The 15,950-nt window shown below is 34.8% G+C and overlaps 1 protein-coding gene across 2 annotated transcripts in view; it reads right to left on the bottom strand.

Annotated features, from left to right (window-relative positions):
- opa1 (OPA1 mitochondrial dynamin like GTPase) overlaps window positions 1-15,950 on the bottom strand; it is a 215,802-nt gene that overhangs the window by 134,572 nt on the left and 65,280 nt on the right. For both annotated transcript variants that reach the window (XM_051922224.1, XM_051922225.1), the window contains 5 exons: window positions 15,368-15,481; window positions 10,671-10,751; window positions 9,902-9,976; window positions 483-554; window positions 247-346 (listed from right to left, as the gene is read on the bottom strand). In XM_051922224.1, coding sequence (XP_051778184.1) covers window positions 247-346; window positions 483-554; window positions 9,902-9,976; window positions 10,671-10,751; window positions 15,368-15,481 — 442 coding nt within the window. The remainder of the gene's footprint in view (window positions 1-246; window positions 347-482; window positions 555-9,901; window positions 9,977-10,670; window positions 10,752-15,367; window positions 15,482-15,950) is intronic.

The raw sequence follows: 15,950 nt of genomic DNA, 5'->3' as shown, positions 1-15,950 counted from the left end.
TAGGTCACATTAAAAAAGACACTTCCAGTCAATATATACAAATCATTTTTGAATATTAACCTTTGCCTTTTTGAAGATTTACCCTGTTGAATTGTAATGTAATTGTGTATTTTATGTCCAGTATACACATTGTGCATTTGAATTTAAATTTTCTGATTTTTTTTCTAAATTATTTGAATAATAAAGTTTCTGATTTACAGTAATTGTAGGAGGATATATATTATCCGTATGACTATCAGCACTCACCTTGAATACAAAGGATAATGGCATTTGGATTCTGCATATAGGCCTTGCTTATACTAAAAATTGTTTCCTTTGTATCAGCAGCCATTCCTGATGTAACAGTCTAAAAGCAGAAATAACAAATTACCACCACCATTAATTTTCTATTGTATTCAATATTTGTTCACTGTAAATTAATAATCTAACATTTTCACTTATTCTTACCATATATTTCTTTTTATATCTGTTTAAAAACTTACACTTATTACTCCAGGAAGATCCACCAGAACCATTCTCTGTATTCCAGGACCTTTAACACTTAGAGAAATAGTCTAGAAAAAAGAAAAGTAATTTCTAAGCAATGTAATAATATTTCATGTAAGAAAATTCAGTTAAATAGAAATGAAAGAGCACCACTATACCTGGACAGTTCAAAATTTCAGTCACAGCTGTACTAAATACTAACATGACATGCACAGGTACAAAAAAATTTATGCACAGCTAAATATTATGATTGAATTTCAAGTTTGGTGGTTTCATTGTTTTGGAAAAAAAGGCGAAGAAAGGCCAAAGACATGATGGTCATGAGAATGGATATGCTCCAGCCACTTGCATTAAATGTCATCAATTTAATCGATAAGAAAAAAAATCTGAAGGAGATGGACATTATTTGTTTTTGCATCCTGACAGAGTACAGAATCTAAAAATGAACACTTCCTTAAAAAATTAATTTGTGGCATAAAAGAGTTTTAAGCAGCTGCTTGCTGTCCACTGGAAGGGAAAACAAATGGGACTGTCCATTAGAGGTCAGTGTAAGACTGATTTCATCTTATGAATGCTTGCTTCTTATTTGCCTTACATTTCTACAAAGGAGGCTAATGCATCATCAATGGAAACAGTGCAGTCTACCATGCAGGCTCATATCAATTTTGATGACTGTTAACACTACTCGGCAGCAAGCAAATATGCTTGTATGGTATAGAGATATTGTTTAATAAATTATACTGACTTGTATTTCAACACTGTATATTCTAAGAGTAAATTACATTTTGTGTTATTTAAGCCTAGGTAACACTAGAAAACAGTAACAAATCCTAGTTCCATGTAGGTGAATTTCACATTTTATATAAACTTATGTTTTACTTAATTAGCATCATTTGCAAAAAATAGGTTGTTGCTTAATCAAGCCTCATTGATAGAAGTAAGCACAAGTTGCTGTAATCTCCCAAATGTGTGACAGACTTGTAAACCACTGGTTTTTGCTTTTGTTTGAATGTAGGCTATTTTTTCAGTTTTCAAGAATCATGTTTCTAATGTCACATTTTGTGGATGGCAAAAAGCTGCCAAACTTAACATCATCTTTGAAGAAATTAGTGAGTACTTTGTATTAGACATGTTCATTCTGGGGATATAAAACCTGAACAAGATGCAGTACGGAATGTATTACTGATATGAAATTAGTACATTATATTGTCAAAAATATCTATTAATAGATATGATTGAGAAAATTGTAAGTAGTACTAATACTCATTGTACACATTAGATGTGTTTTCCTACTGACTCATTCTTTTGACAGCAAGTATCTATCCCATTGAATACCATACACACACACACACACACCAGTCTCCACACAGAGCAGCAGCCTTAATTCCCTTCACTCACCATGGTGCTGTTCAAAATTACTTTTTGATTTTCGACATCGAACAACCTAATCTGCAAAAGGGCTGTCAAATTAATCAAAAATGAAGATTCAAAAGTTCACAATAGTAAGTATACACTCAAAAATAGTTTAAATATTTAGGGTGCTATCCATTTACTGTATCTATATATGTCTGGACTATACAGTTAAATTAAAAATTATGTACACCACATAAAATGCTCTCTTTAACATATGTGGACATATGTTAGATTTGATCTTCATTTAACACTAGAATCCCTGAAACACACGCAGATAAGGAGCCTTGGCTTGAGCGGACAGAACTTTTTGCTCGAGTTGAGCTCCATCAAGGCGGGGGATGGGACAGCAGTTTGCTTGCTTCATGTGCTGATCGACACATTTACAAAACATACGCTGATGAAGAGGTGCAAAGGAATTTAAGGTGGGCCAGGATTACATGATTTTTCATAGGCTTCAGAGATTCTAGTGTTAAACTGATTGGAAAAAAAAACAACAATGAAAATTTGACTTTGCAATAATTAGTTCAACAAAAAATGAACAGATATGCCATGTCCTTCTGTGCGTATACCCTAGGTTCTAAAAGTATTTACTGCCCCTTTTCCATCTGGGAGAAAGTTTCTGTCTCTCCTCCATGAAAAACTCTTGCAGCTGTGCAATGTTTAAGGGTGTGTTGTGTGCACAGCCCATTTACAATACCTTGTGGAACATTCTATGAACAGCCAACATTTTAGGACAATATTCACATGACCAAACATGTTTTCACCACACATATCACCTGGTGCTGTGGCCCAATAACAATCTTTACCTCATCTGTCCAGGGCACATTGTTTCCAGAAAACCAAAACATTTCAAAAGGTGAACTTATAAATGCTTCTTCATATTTCTTCTTATTATTGTTCACATTTTTAATTTTTTTTGCTGTTCATCTGCAAAGATTTTACATACTTGTGATTCACAAACAGTTGTTTAAAAGAAGTGAAGCTCTCAGACAAATGTGACACTTGAAAATATGGCTCTTCACGAAAGAAAAAACATCTGTCCGCATAAATTGATATAAAAAGGCAAGCAAAATGGGGCAACAACATGAACATTGTGGGATTCAGTGCTCATTTTCATTTTAACAGGTATCATAAGGTACCTTTACTCAAGGATTCCATTTTAGATTTGTCCAGCAGAAAATGCATACAGAGCCAATTCCTCTGCTTTTTGCTCCTGGAGTTCACAGGTGTTTCACATGCTAATTTTGTTTTTGCAGAATGTTCACTTTTTAGAATATTTTTAGTTTTTTTGGCATCCTATGTTCAAGTGGCATGTCTGCATTAAGGGCCAGATGGGTACAATCCATCTGGATGTTAGGCAAAATAAGTAATAAGCTTCCCTCAGTAATTTAACAGTAGAATCCTTGAAGCCTATGAAAAAAGTTGTAATGCTGGGTGAGCATTTTGCCAATTATTAGTAGAACATGAAAAAAGTTTGTTTTAGATTTGTGTTCAACATTTCTTGCCTCGCATTTCCTGTCATCCTACATTTACCCAGATTGCAGCAGACACGGAACACACATGAAATGTATGTATTCCAAATAAAAATATATTATTTACCTTTACAACTCAAGGTACCTCACACCCAGATAAACAGACTTGAGCTGGGAGAACTTTGCAGCTGACTTGTGCTGATTGACACATTTGCAAAACAAAGGTACTGATAAAGATGTGTGAAGGAATTTAAGGTAGCCTGGCATTATGACTTTTTTCATAGGCTTCAGGGATTCTAGTGGAAACGTACTATAAATATGTTTATTCCAACCTTTGGCTTTGTCTTCTTCAGCATTTTTTCCACTCTTGTATCAAATACTGAAACTGCTTATCTATTAACATGTTGCTTTTTGTAGTATGTGAAATCGACTTTGTGCTGGGTGCTACAAGCCTGTTCTCTAAATCTATTGGCTCTGCAGTGCTTTTGGTTTACCTCTGGGTGTCTCTGTGTGCGCAAATGTGCAACCTGAATTTTCCACTTAATCAAGGGAACATGAGGGATATAATCCATTTCCTGATTTTTTTTAATTGCATGTTTGCACTTTCAGTTCAAGCTTTTCTTAGTCAATGCTATGCAGTGCAATGTAGCCAAGAGGCTTGAAAAGCCAAGTACTATTTGGATTTCTAAGATAAGCCACAGTAATTAGAAAAATGAAAATAAAATAGCTGATCAATATCAGGAATGCATTTAGCACAAAACATTAATCTGATAGGGCTACATAGCTTTAACCACAGCTTAGAAGCCGGACATGGATAAATCTGAAAAGCCATTACAAAAATGTTATGAGTGCTCCTGTCTCATTGTAGAAAATAACTCAGCAGCATGATGCCCCTGTTTTAAAGAAGATCAGGGTCCCGTAGCATAAAGAACTGGTATTTAAAAGTATTTTTTCAATTAGAACATTAGAATAATCTAAACAAGAAAGGCCACTCAGTTCAACAAAGCTGGCAATTTCTGTCCACTTAATTCTTCCAAAACAACATCAAGTCTAGTTTTAGATGTTCCTGTTGTGGAAGAATAATTTTAGGGTAACATAGCATTCATCTTAAAGAAAAAGTATAAAAGATAAATGATTAATAAATGTGGGAAACCAAATAAAGGTCAAGTGAACAACAAAATGTACACTGAAATATAAGATTTGGTTTAGGAAAAATCCTGAGATGGTCAAGTAAATAAAGAATGTACCAGAAGAAAGGTTGATGTAATATACAAAATGTACTGAAGGATGACTAAGAAATCATAAGATGTACTATAAGCAATGAGAATGGACATGGGTGGTGGCACAACTCAAAGGTATAAAAAGAACCAGTATATAATAACACTGACATATTTTATATAATTCATCTGGGTGTAAACCAACGAACCAACCAGAGTAAAATGTATGCATTGATTGATGCTGTATGTAAATTCAACAGTTTATAAAATGAACCTCTTCTTTTTTTTCTCTGACCATTCTGATCATTCTGGCCATGCTGTAACAGACTGCTTTTGAAGAATGCTCCCTCCAAGGCATTTTGCTGAGGCGTAATTGAAAGATACGATGAACAGCTTTTCTCCTGCTTGATTACTGAAGTGTCCTGTTAAAGGATGTTTCTTTCTGTCTATTATAAAAAGAAATCCTGTCCCCTGTCCTGATAGTCTACGATACGTGATCTTTCTCGGAAGATAATTTAAAGACCTGCGAGACGAAAAGAGACCTGCCATGGTGCATCTCACGGGAACATACAATGAGAGTCTTGCAAGACACACCCTACTAACAAGCAATATCAAAAAAAACAAATCAGTAGTGTAAAGGCAGTCACGCAGCACACACAGCTCCAGGGCTCTCAGTGCATATAAAGTGTATAAGGTCAATACAGTAGAAATGAATAGGGTAGAAATGAAACGTCAACAATTAAATGAAGAAGAAAGAAAAGCGCTGAGAAAAGAGACTCAAATGCGTTGGACAGAAAAAAGAGCAAAAAAGAATAATCGAGGTGCAAATTCAGAAAATAAAGAAAGTAATTATCAGCCCGGAACAAGTGGAATTGAAAAAAAAGCACGTCCAATCCGGCTCAGAATTAAATGACAGTGAGTAAAAGACCGTAGAACTTCATAATGATGTTTACAAACGTTGGCGCTAAACACATGCAGAGCAGGTTAGAGACTGGTTATGGTTATGGTTATGAAACCAGTGAAATTAGAAAGGCTCAAAAAAAAAAAAAAAAAACGGTGCTATACACATGTGGAGAAAGTTAAAGGATATGAAAGTAGGAAAATTAGAAAATATAAAAAAGTAAAGATCGCAGTAGCGCAAACAAACAAACTGCCTCATTTAACTATGCACCAGTCTAACTTTGGTTTTGCACAATAATTACTACACTATTGCACCTTAACACTTAATTCTACTTTATTCACATAATTTTACTTATTTATTATGTTTTATTATACTGTTATCTTTCGATCTATGACTTTTTGTTAATCTAACGGATATTCTTCTAACTTTGCACAGTTTTTGATAAGCGGATCAGGATGCATTTCACTGCGTGTTGTCCTGTATAATTATGCATGTGACAAATAAAGAATCTTGAGAATTTCAAAAACAGAGTTTACCGCACATGCATTTATTGGTTACTTTAGTTAATGTATATATATTTATCTGTCTGCTTATTTAAAAACCTAAATTTACCCCAGGAGTCAAAAACGTTCTGTCTAGCCCTTGTACAAAAACCTAGACAAAAGCTGGGGTATCACCTTGGTAAACCCATGTATTTTTGGAACTGTGAGAGGAAAATAGCACAACTTTACAGACAGGAGTCCAATGCAGAACTCTACTGACTTTGTTACGTTGTAAAAAAAAATTATTAACTGCTGATGATATAGATAGTTTCGTCTGTGCTGAACTTCCAAACAGAGAAACCTATCCTGACCTCATTAAAAAGATTCAGCATATTGGGACTTGCAAGATTACAAATATTGTTTTTACAGAAGTTCTGAAATAAAAGTGAAACTAATGAAATAGCAACAATTCAAAGAAAAAACAATCTTAAAAGTGTGTATCTGGAAAACCAAATTCGGGGGTTGGCGAGCGAAGTGAGCAGGGGGCGAAGCCCCCTAGTCTTTAATAAGATGTTCAATTTCGACCACACTGGCTATCATAATACTTGATATTCTATCAAAGAAACTTGCTCCAGCACTGGGCATACCCTGGACACACTGGAAGTTGTTGTGGAAAAAGAAGATGATGCCAAACTGGATTCCATCATGAAAAATACTCTCCATTTCCTCCAGGATGCACTGACTTGGAGCACATTTAGCCAGAGGCTCATTCTAACACAGTGTGCTAAGAAGTGCCTCTGGGCACCTTTTTTGCCCACTGCAATCAGGAAATTCAGTGCTTCCACCCAATGTACTTGTTAAGTTTATTTATTTATTTATTTATTTGTCTGTCAATAGATTGACTGGATACATTATCTGTCCTGTGAGTCTGTATTTTTTTATGTTTCTGCTACTTTATGCATTTGAATTTCCCCATGGGATTAATAAAGTTTATCTAATCTAATCTCAGTCCATATGTCTCTACAGTAGGTCTCTGTGTGAACAAAAACATGTTCATGTGAAATTTGCCGTTAACATCTTTCCAACTGTGTTCCCATGTTCTTGCTCATTTTAAAGTAACAGCCTCAATCCACTGTACTCTTTCCATTCATAATTTTAAACACTTCAATCATGTCTCCTCTTAATCTTCTTTTGCTTAAACTGAAAAGGCTCAGCTCTTTTAATCTCTCATAACTCATCCCATGTAGCCCTGGAATCAACCTAATCGGTCTTCTCTGGACTTACATTAGCAGCTGTTATGTCCTTTTGCAGCCTTGAAACCAAAACTTTACACAGTACTTCACTAGTGTGTGATAAAGTTTGAGCATAACCTATGTGACCTAATATTCTGTTAACTTTCTTTATGGCTTTATGGCTGTCTGGAAGTTAATAATGACGAGTTAACTATGACTCCTAAATTCTCATAAAAAGTACTTTCAATTTTCAGACCTGCCATTGTGCATTCAAATCTAATGATTTTACTTCCTATGTGTAATACTTTATATTTACTTACATTATATTTCATCAGCCAAAAACCTGCCCAAGCCTGTATGCTGTTCAACTCCCTCCATAATGATTCAACAGATTCTATATTATCTGTTAATCCACCTAGCTTGGTATCATCTACAAAGTTAAGCAGCTTGTTATTCATATTACTATCAAAATCATTTACATTAAAAATAGCAGTGGCCCCAGTACTGACCTGTGTGAGACACCACTCTTACCATCAGCCGATTCTGATAGGGTTCCTCAGACCATAACCATCTGCTTCCTGTGTCTGAGCCAATTTCGCACCCATCTACACACTACACCCTGAACCCCCACTTCTTTTGGTTTCATGCCCAACTTGCCAAATGGCACTTTATCAAATGCTTTCTGAAAGTCAAGTTAAATACTGTATGCACCACTTTAATTATATTATTTTGTTGCTTCCTCATAGAATTCCAGCATGTTAGTAAAGCATGACCTCTCTTGTCTCTTGAACCCATGCAGACTGTTCCAACAAAAATATTCTTGCCATGCGTGCTCAATTTTTCCTTTAATAATTCCTTTGTATTCATTTACCTGTGATGCATGTTAAGCTTATAGGCCTATAGTTGCCTGGATCTGCCTGGTCACCCTTTTAATATAATGGGATAATATTTACCATTTTCTAGTGCTTCAGAATTTCCCTTATGCACAGCAACTTTCTAAAAATATGCATCAAGGGCTAATATATCTACAGGCTAACCTTCTAAGGAACTCAAGAAAAAATAATTTCTGGTCCCGGCTATTTGTTTGATTTAATCTTATTTAATCTAAGCAGCACTTCTCCCACTACAATTTCCATATCACTCAGTACTTCCTTAGTAGATCCTTTTACCGCAGGGAGGTTAGTTATCCACTTCTTCACATGTGAAGACTTCATAAAAAATTTAAGTTTAGAGAAGCTGCTATTTCCTAGTCTGTATTTTTTAACTCCACTTTACTATTCCTAATGCACTTCACCTACTCTTGGACTCTTTTTTTACTACTAAAATCTTTGGGTCATCTTTTGCCTTATCTGCTATATTCTTCTCTAACTGTATTTTAGCTTACCTAATAACCTTTTTAATGGTTGCCCCTATGCTCTCATATGCCCTACGATTCACATTGGAGGTATTAGTCTTATACACCTTATACAGCTGTTTTTTTTTCTGTTGCAGTTTCTATTTCAACATTATTAAAACGCAGCAGTTTTATTTTTAATTTCGTATTAATTCTGAAGTTTGCTATGTACCTGTCCTATAATATAGAAAACATTTTTAAACCTCTTCCACTGCTCCTCTACTGTATCCATACTTAAAAGCTTATACCTGTCCATCCTACTTAGACTTTGTCACATCGGCTCAAAATTTGCCCTACCAATGTTAAACTTAACAGTTTTAGTTTTGCATTTGTGCTCTTCTAAAACACTGACAATTTTACTATATTATGGTCACTGGACCATAGTGGTTTACACCCTTATTTCGATCCTGATTATTACAAAATACTAAAACTAGACAGGCTTTCCCCCATGTTGGTAGCATAACATATTGTGTTAAAAAAACAATCACAGATTACACCTAAAAACTACTGCTGTTGTGCTACACTATTTGCAAGGTTAGTACACTTAATAGTTGGGCAGTTAAAGTCCCTCATGACTATAATATCCCCTGTACACTTGCCTATTTAAAATTACTAAAAAGTCTGATTGATTGCCAGCCTCACACTGTCCAGCAAATCCATGCATGCATGGTGGTTACTGCTGCTTCAAGACAGTTGTAGAATCTTGAGTTTGATTTGTGAAGTGTGTGTAGTCCGCATGTTCCTTATGTGTTATTATGGCTTGGCACTTATTTGCCTGAGAGTCTTTCACTCACTATAAACATCAAGTGCTGCTGTTTCAATTTAGGTAATTCAATAAATTTTTTCTGGGCAGTGACAAGGGTCTCTGTATCATTAACATTTAAATATATATTGCTATATAGTATTTTGTCAGATGATGACGGTGACAGAGGGTAACACAATGACCTGATGCCAATCTAGACAGACCAGACACCAGCACTCCACTGTGTGACTATTTTTGTGACACAAATGATGGCTTGCATGTCTTGCTGATCCTGTGCTGTCCAACTTGCACAAAATACTAGCTTCACTGACACCAATAATAATCTCTTTACCAAACATTTCACAAAGAGAACACAGCCAACTTTTTCAGTATTTCTATACATCACTAAACACAGCTCGTAATGTGTTTTGTTGACTTATATTACCAAAAAATAACACTAGTCTTAACCTTAATCATTAAGTAACTTCTAACATTAATCTATTTTTGATAATGTAATCCTGTTATTATTATAGAGACTATATTGAACTAAACCTTTCACTTACCTCTGGGCTGACAGTGTGTCCTTCTCTTACACTCTTTCTCATCCTGATCTCAATTTCATGCCGCAAAGCCGCAAGCTAAAAGTCAAACAGGTGAAATTCTGTAGATATTTGCTTTCATATGGCTTTCACTGATTTTGTAATAAATAATGGAGTTTTTATTTCTTCAACTTGTAACAAGCAAACCTACATACATATAATTAACATAATAATTCTTTCATTATATAAAGAAGAATAGATTTTTACTTTAGATGGGTGATGTCATTCATTTTTAATAGGAAATACAAGAACTAGACAATAAAAATGAATAGTTTATTTTCTGGCAATCCACCCACCCAAACATTTATAAAAAAAAATAGTCATTTGGTGGTCACAGAATATTCTCAAAAAGAGAAAGAAATTGCATTTATTGTAGTATCAAAATATTCAAAACTACAACACAACTGGGTAGTCAGAGTAAAATAACTTTAATTGATAAGCTATTTTCTGCATGCCACTAAAAACAGCCAGCAGACAAGAATCCTTACTGAAGCCATTATACACAACTATCAATGGCTTGGTTTTCAAAGTTATGCTGTTCAGATTGTTTAATGAGTGAGGCTGTTTACTAACAAGTTCAGATATTCAGCTTCTCTGTGTAAATAAGGCTTCAACTCCAAAGCAGATTAAAAATAAAAATTAACAAAAAGAGGATATTATCATAAATTAATCTTAGATTACAAAAATCTCAAACTATGTTGGAGGAACATAATAGAAATGCAAAATAACTTACATCATCTTCTTTTGTAAGGTCAAATTCCCTGGAGCTGTCTTTAAACATAGCTACATGGTGTGGGCCTTCACTGAGGGTTACCTGATACCACAGAATAAAATAGTTTCCATTATACTGGGTTCACTCACAATTTAATGTAAAATGACCTATAGGAAGTATTCAACAACACATAAATTAAAATGAGACGTTTAGAAACATGCTTCTATATAATGTTTTCATATAAACACTGTAAGATAATACAGCATAAAGTTCTCAAACCTTTTAATCTAATTTTAGGTTATGGAGGTTGGACAGCTATGGGCAAAAAGCAGGAAAAAAGCCTAAAAGTACATACTCACACAAGGTCAAACTAAAATTAACATTAACCTAACTAACAATTCTATGGTAATGTGGAAGAGCAACAACTGCAAAACTTCTGTTCAGTTACAAAACAACAAATCCACAGGCAGTTTAAAAAAGAAATAAGTAAATATCAAAATCAGCATTAACATGTTTCACAGTTACTGTCCGATACTTATTTCAACTGTTTTTGTTAAAATATATATTTTTTTTTTGTTACGATAATTTATTTTTATTTTAATTTATTAATAGGAACTTGTAAAGTGCTATCCATAATGTTTGGATCAAATACACATTTTTCCTTGATTTACGCCTCTGCTCCACAGTTTAAAATTACAAATCAAATAATTCAGATGTGACTAAAGTGCACTGCTGACTTTAAGGGTATTTATATACATTTCAGTCACACCATGTAAAACATTACAACACTTTTTAAACATAAAACATGTTTAGGACAATTGGCGTCATGGGTGTTGGCGATTACTCAGGTGTGTTTCATTGATTCGTAAGATTACTAGGCTTGCTTATACCTACAGACTAACATTGGAGTTTATAGTTGCCATTGTTTAACATGAGGACAAGAGCTGTGCCAACCATTATTTTATTTCAGTTTATAAAAATGTTTTTCTAATAATAGTTTCAGTTTTGATTTTAGTTTTCGTTAACTATAATAACCTTGGTGCCAACAAATGTCAAAGAAGTCATTATGAAGCTGAAAAATAAGAATACCACCATTAAAAACATTGGTAACACCTTAGGATTACCCGAATAAACTGTCCAGAATATCATTAAGAACTAAGAACTTAACAGTGAGCTAAATAAACCGTAAAGCGACTGGTAGGCCAAGGAAGACCTCCAAAGCGGATCGCAGAAAAATCCTCACTATGGTAATGAAAAAGCCCCAAACACCTGTTCAACCAGAAATAGTCTTCAGGTGGCAGATGTGTATGTGTCAGTATGTGTGCAAGATGCAAAACACTAGTTATCCAGAAAAACAAGGTGGCCAGATTACAGTACTTAAAAGAGCCTGCAGAATTCTGGAAAAATGTCTTGTGGATAGACAAGACAAAGATTAACCTGTATCAGTAATGACAAGAGCAAAGTGTGGACACAAAAAGGAACTGCTCAACATCCAAAGCATACCACCTTATCTGTTAAACATGTTGGTGGGGGCGTTATGGCTTGGGCATGGTATGGCTGCAACATGTACTGTACACTTATATTCACTGAAGATGGAACTTCTAATGGCAGCTACCTAATGACTTCTGAGGTGTATAGAAACATCTTCTCTGCTCAAGTTCCAGGAAATGCCTACAAACTCATTGGGTGGTACTTCATCTTACAACAAGATAATGATCGCAAACATATGGCTAAGGTAACACAGGAGTTTTTCAAAGCTAAAAAAACATGGTGGTGGGAACGTTATTGCTTGGGTATGCATGGCTGCCAAAGGAACTGGCACTCTTATCTTCATTGATGATGTAACTGCTGATGACATTTGCACATTGAATTCTGAGGTGTAGAGAAACCTATCTGCTCAGCTTCCAGTAAATGCCTCCCAACTTCAATGATCCCAAACATACTGCTAAGGCAACACGGGAGTGTTTCAAAGCTAAAAATGGAAAATTCTTGAATGGCCAAGCCAGTCACCCGATTTCAATCCAACTGAGAATGCCATCCATAGGCTGAGGAGAAAACCTAAGGGGACAAGCATCTAAAACAAGCAGGAACTAAATATGGCAGCATTAGAGGCTTGGCGGAGCATCAGGGAAGATTCTCAGCACCTGGTGATGTCTATGAATCACAGACTTCAAGCAGTCATTGCATGCAAGAAATACGCAATTAAGTACTAAATATGTTTGTTTTTATATGCCTACCATTGCTATGTCCCAAACATTATGGTGCCCTGAAATGGAGGAACTATGTATAAAAAGTGGAATTTCTACATTTCTACTGCTGTGACCTAAATGTATGCAAATACCCTTAAACTAAAGTCTGCAATTGTGTACTTTAATCATGTCTGAATTGTCTGATTTGTAATTCTAAAACTGTGGAGCAGGGGGAACATCAAGGAAAAATATGTCTCTGTCCCAAACACTATAAAGGGCACTGTATGTTTTAACACTTATCCAGTTAATACATCCATCCATCCATCTTCCAACCTGCTGAATCCGAACACAAGGTCACGGGGGTCTGCTGGAGCCAATCCCAGCCAACACAGGGCACAAGGCAGGAACCAATCCTGGGCAGGGTGCCAACCCACCGCAGCCAGTTAATACAGAATTTTTAAAATTGTTTTATTAAGAAATTTGCTACTGTACTTTGGTTGTGTGTCTGATAAATGAGTATGCAATCAGTACCAACAATATAGTGAAATGCAGTCAATACATGCTTATTACTTACACCTTTTAAAGATTGTTAATATTTTTTGCGAAATTGTTGACATTTTTTCCCTGTACCTCCTTTCATTTTTACGTGTGGTTGCATATGATGCAAAACACACCAACTGTCAGTGTCATGAATATCTTCATGAAACAAATAGCTCCTCGTGGGCTGGTTTTGCTGATATCTGCAAAACACATTCTTTAAAGAATTTAGTCAGGAAAGTTTGATTTTCATTAAGATATCCCAAAGAGAGCATAATGTACACAATTTTTTAAATTTTAAAAACACAAATTAAAAACCACTGGCCATTTTACAAAATCCTCTATCTTAAAGCAGAAAAGCACCCTCTGAAAGAATGAGTGATAGCCTTAACTTATGAGTATTCAGATATTCTGATTGCCTTTATTAAATACATGTGTTTATGGTAGTACCTAAATGATAATGCCCGACAGTAACTTGCTAGTTATGTTTTGCATTTAAAGTCATACTGTTCACACAGACCACAGATAGGGTTCCATTGTTTCTTTCATTAAACGTAAAATGTTTATTTTATCATTTATTTCAGTTCTTTAAAAATGTATTCTTTAAAAATTTCAAATGTGCTACAGTTTTGCTTATACACAGAGACATAAAACTTTTTTACTCTGAAATTTTAAAGATTTTCAGATCACAATCTATTAATTTCAAGATTCAAAGCCCTTGAATCCAAAACAACTCCACTCCTTTCTGTTTTAGTATATTCTTTTGCTTCTATAATTAGTTTGTGCTTTGTCCCTCCAGGCTGATATAGTAAAATAAAATTTTAAAAAATGCACAAAAAGATGCCTGTACATATTTTGCATTAAGAGAAACTGTCATAATTGATGGATGATGCTTCTATATCAATGTAAACAAAAACAAAAACAAAATTTAAAAAGGTAACATTCCAGCCATAGTCCATGCCATATTTCCAGATATTTTTTTAAATGGTAAATGACAAGAAACATGTCATTTTGAAATTCTAGGATACCTCTGGCCTACTATTCTTAAACATATTAACCTTATGTTTATACATAAGAAGCAGCCTTACACACAAGAAAATTAATTTCTGCAAAGAGGTACAGTGCAGAATATTTGACTTGAGTGATTAGAGAAACTATTAATTTATAAAGATGATCAAAATGTTCTGAGCCTCCACTTGAAAAGGATATTGTACGGTGCTGATTTTGTATGAGATCATAGATTAAGCTCTTGTGTACTAGTAGAAGTGAATTACAAGTTTCATGTATTTGTGTTTTATTATGATTCCCGTTGAGAACCAAGTCAACATGAATGCAAAAAACTGCAAAATCATGAACCGGGACCATTCCCTTTCATACTGCGCAATCAAGTGATGGTCTGTAACATTTTTCGCCATTGCATGTGGGCAAGGATGAAAACTGAATGCATCACCATAACACAACAACAATCAAAAGCATAGTGATTTTTTTTGTAGTAGAGAATAAAGGTCCAAGCCAGTGCCAATAATACCATTTGTGCAATTGTGTATGATAGAGAGGTTGTAATTCATACTGAATACATGCCTCAAGAAGATTACATAATCAGTTAATATCAAGCCAATTTGCATTTGTTGCTTATAGCAATCAATTTGGAAGATGTTTCAAAGAAGTTTGTTGACACCCTTCCATTTCAAAACAGTTTCCCTTCTTAGACTGCACAAGTTGAAAAGGCAGTGGATTTGAATGATGCCTACCCACCATTTTACTCCTTAACTGCCCCCTTCTGACCACCACATATTCCTTGAGCTATAGGACTATTTCAATAGAATGTGCCACAAAGATGAAGATATCAACTCAGCTACAGTATATTCACTGTTAAACAGATATTTAAAGGATGATACTTTAAAATCTAAGATTAATTCTTTGAGGGAGCCAGGAAAACATATTTTCAAGAACCTTTACAAGACATAGTACAGTAAAATACAATTGTCTCACCTTTACAGGCGCCCGAGTCATCATTTCACCTGAACCCCGAGGAAATATTCTAGCCTGAGCAATCATTTCTAGTACACTGGTCTTCCCAGCACTTTGATCTCCAACAACCACCACCTAGATTTAAGAAAACAGAGAATTACTAACATATAATTATTTAATATAATACACTGAAGTCCAACCTCCACACTCATTCACTGTTCATAAGAGCTGTCTTCGGTTCAAATGTTTATTCTTGTTTGAATGAACTTCAATGCTGTGCATGAAATGTTGAGAGCATATGACTGGATAACTGATATTTGGATAATGTAATTATGAGATTAAAATTTTTACTCTGTTATCACTACAATGCAAGATTAGTAACCAATGTTTTTTTTTTATTTGAAAAAATAAATAAATAAATAAAGATATTCAAGTCACCCTGAGTGATAGGCAGTGCAAATATTTACTTTGGATGGAAAGCCAGTCAGTTGAAAAATACACTTATGCTGTCAGACACATTTACTCATACCTGGACAATTTAGAATCAACAATTACTCCAGCACGTTCACCTTGGTTACCAGTATTTTCCACCATGTTCCTCTCC

The sequence above is a fragment of the Erpetoichthys calabaricus genome, chromosome 2, assembly GCF_900747795.2.
Source record: "Erpetoichthys calabaricus chromosome 2, fErpCal1.3, whole genome shotgun sequence".
NCBI classification, from domain to species: Eukaryota; Metazoa; Chordata; class Cladistia; order Polypteriformes; family Polypteridae; genus Erpetoichthys; species Erpetoichthys calabaricus.
This window is presented reverse-complemented; position numbering and strand designations above follow the sequence as displayed.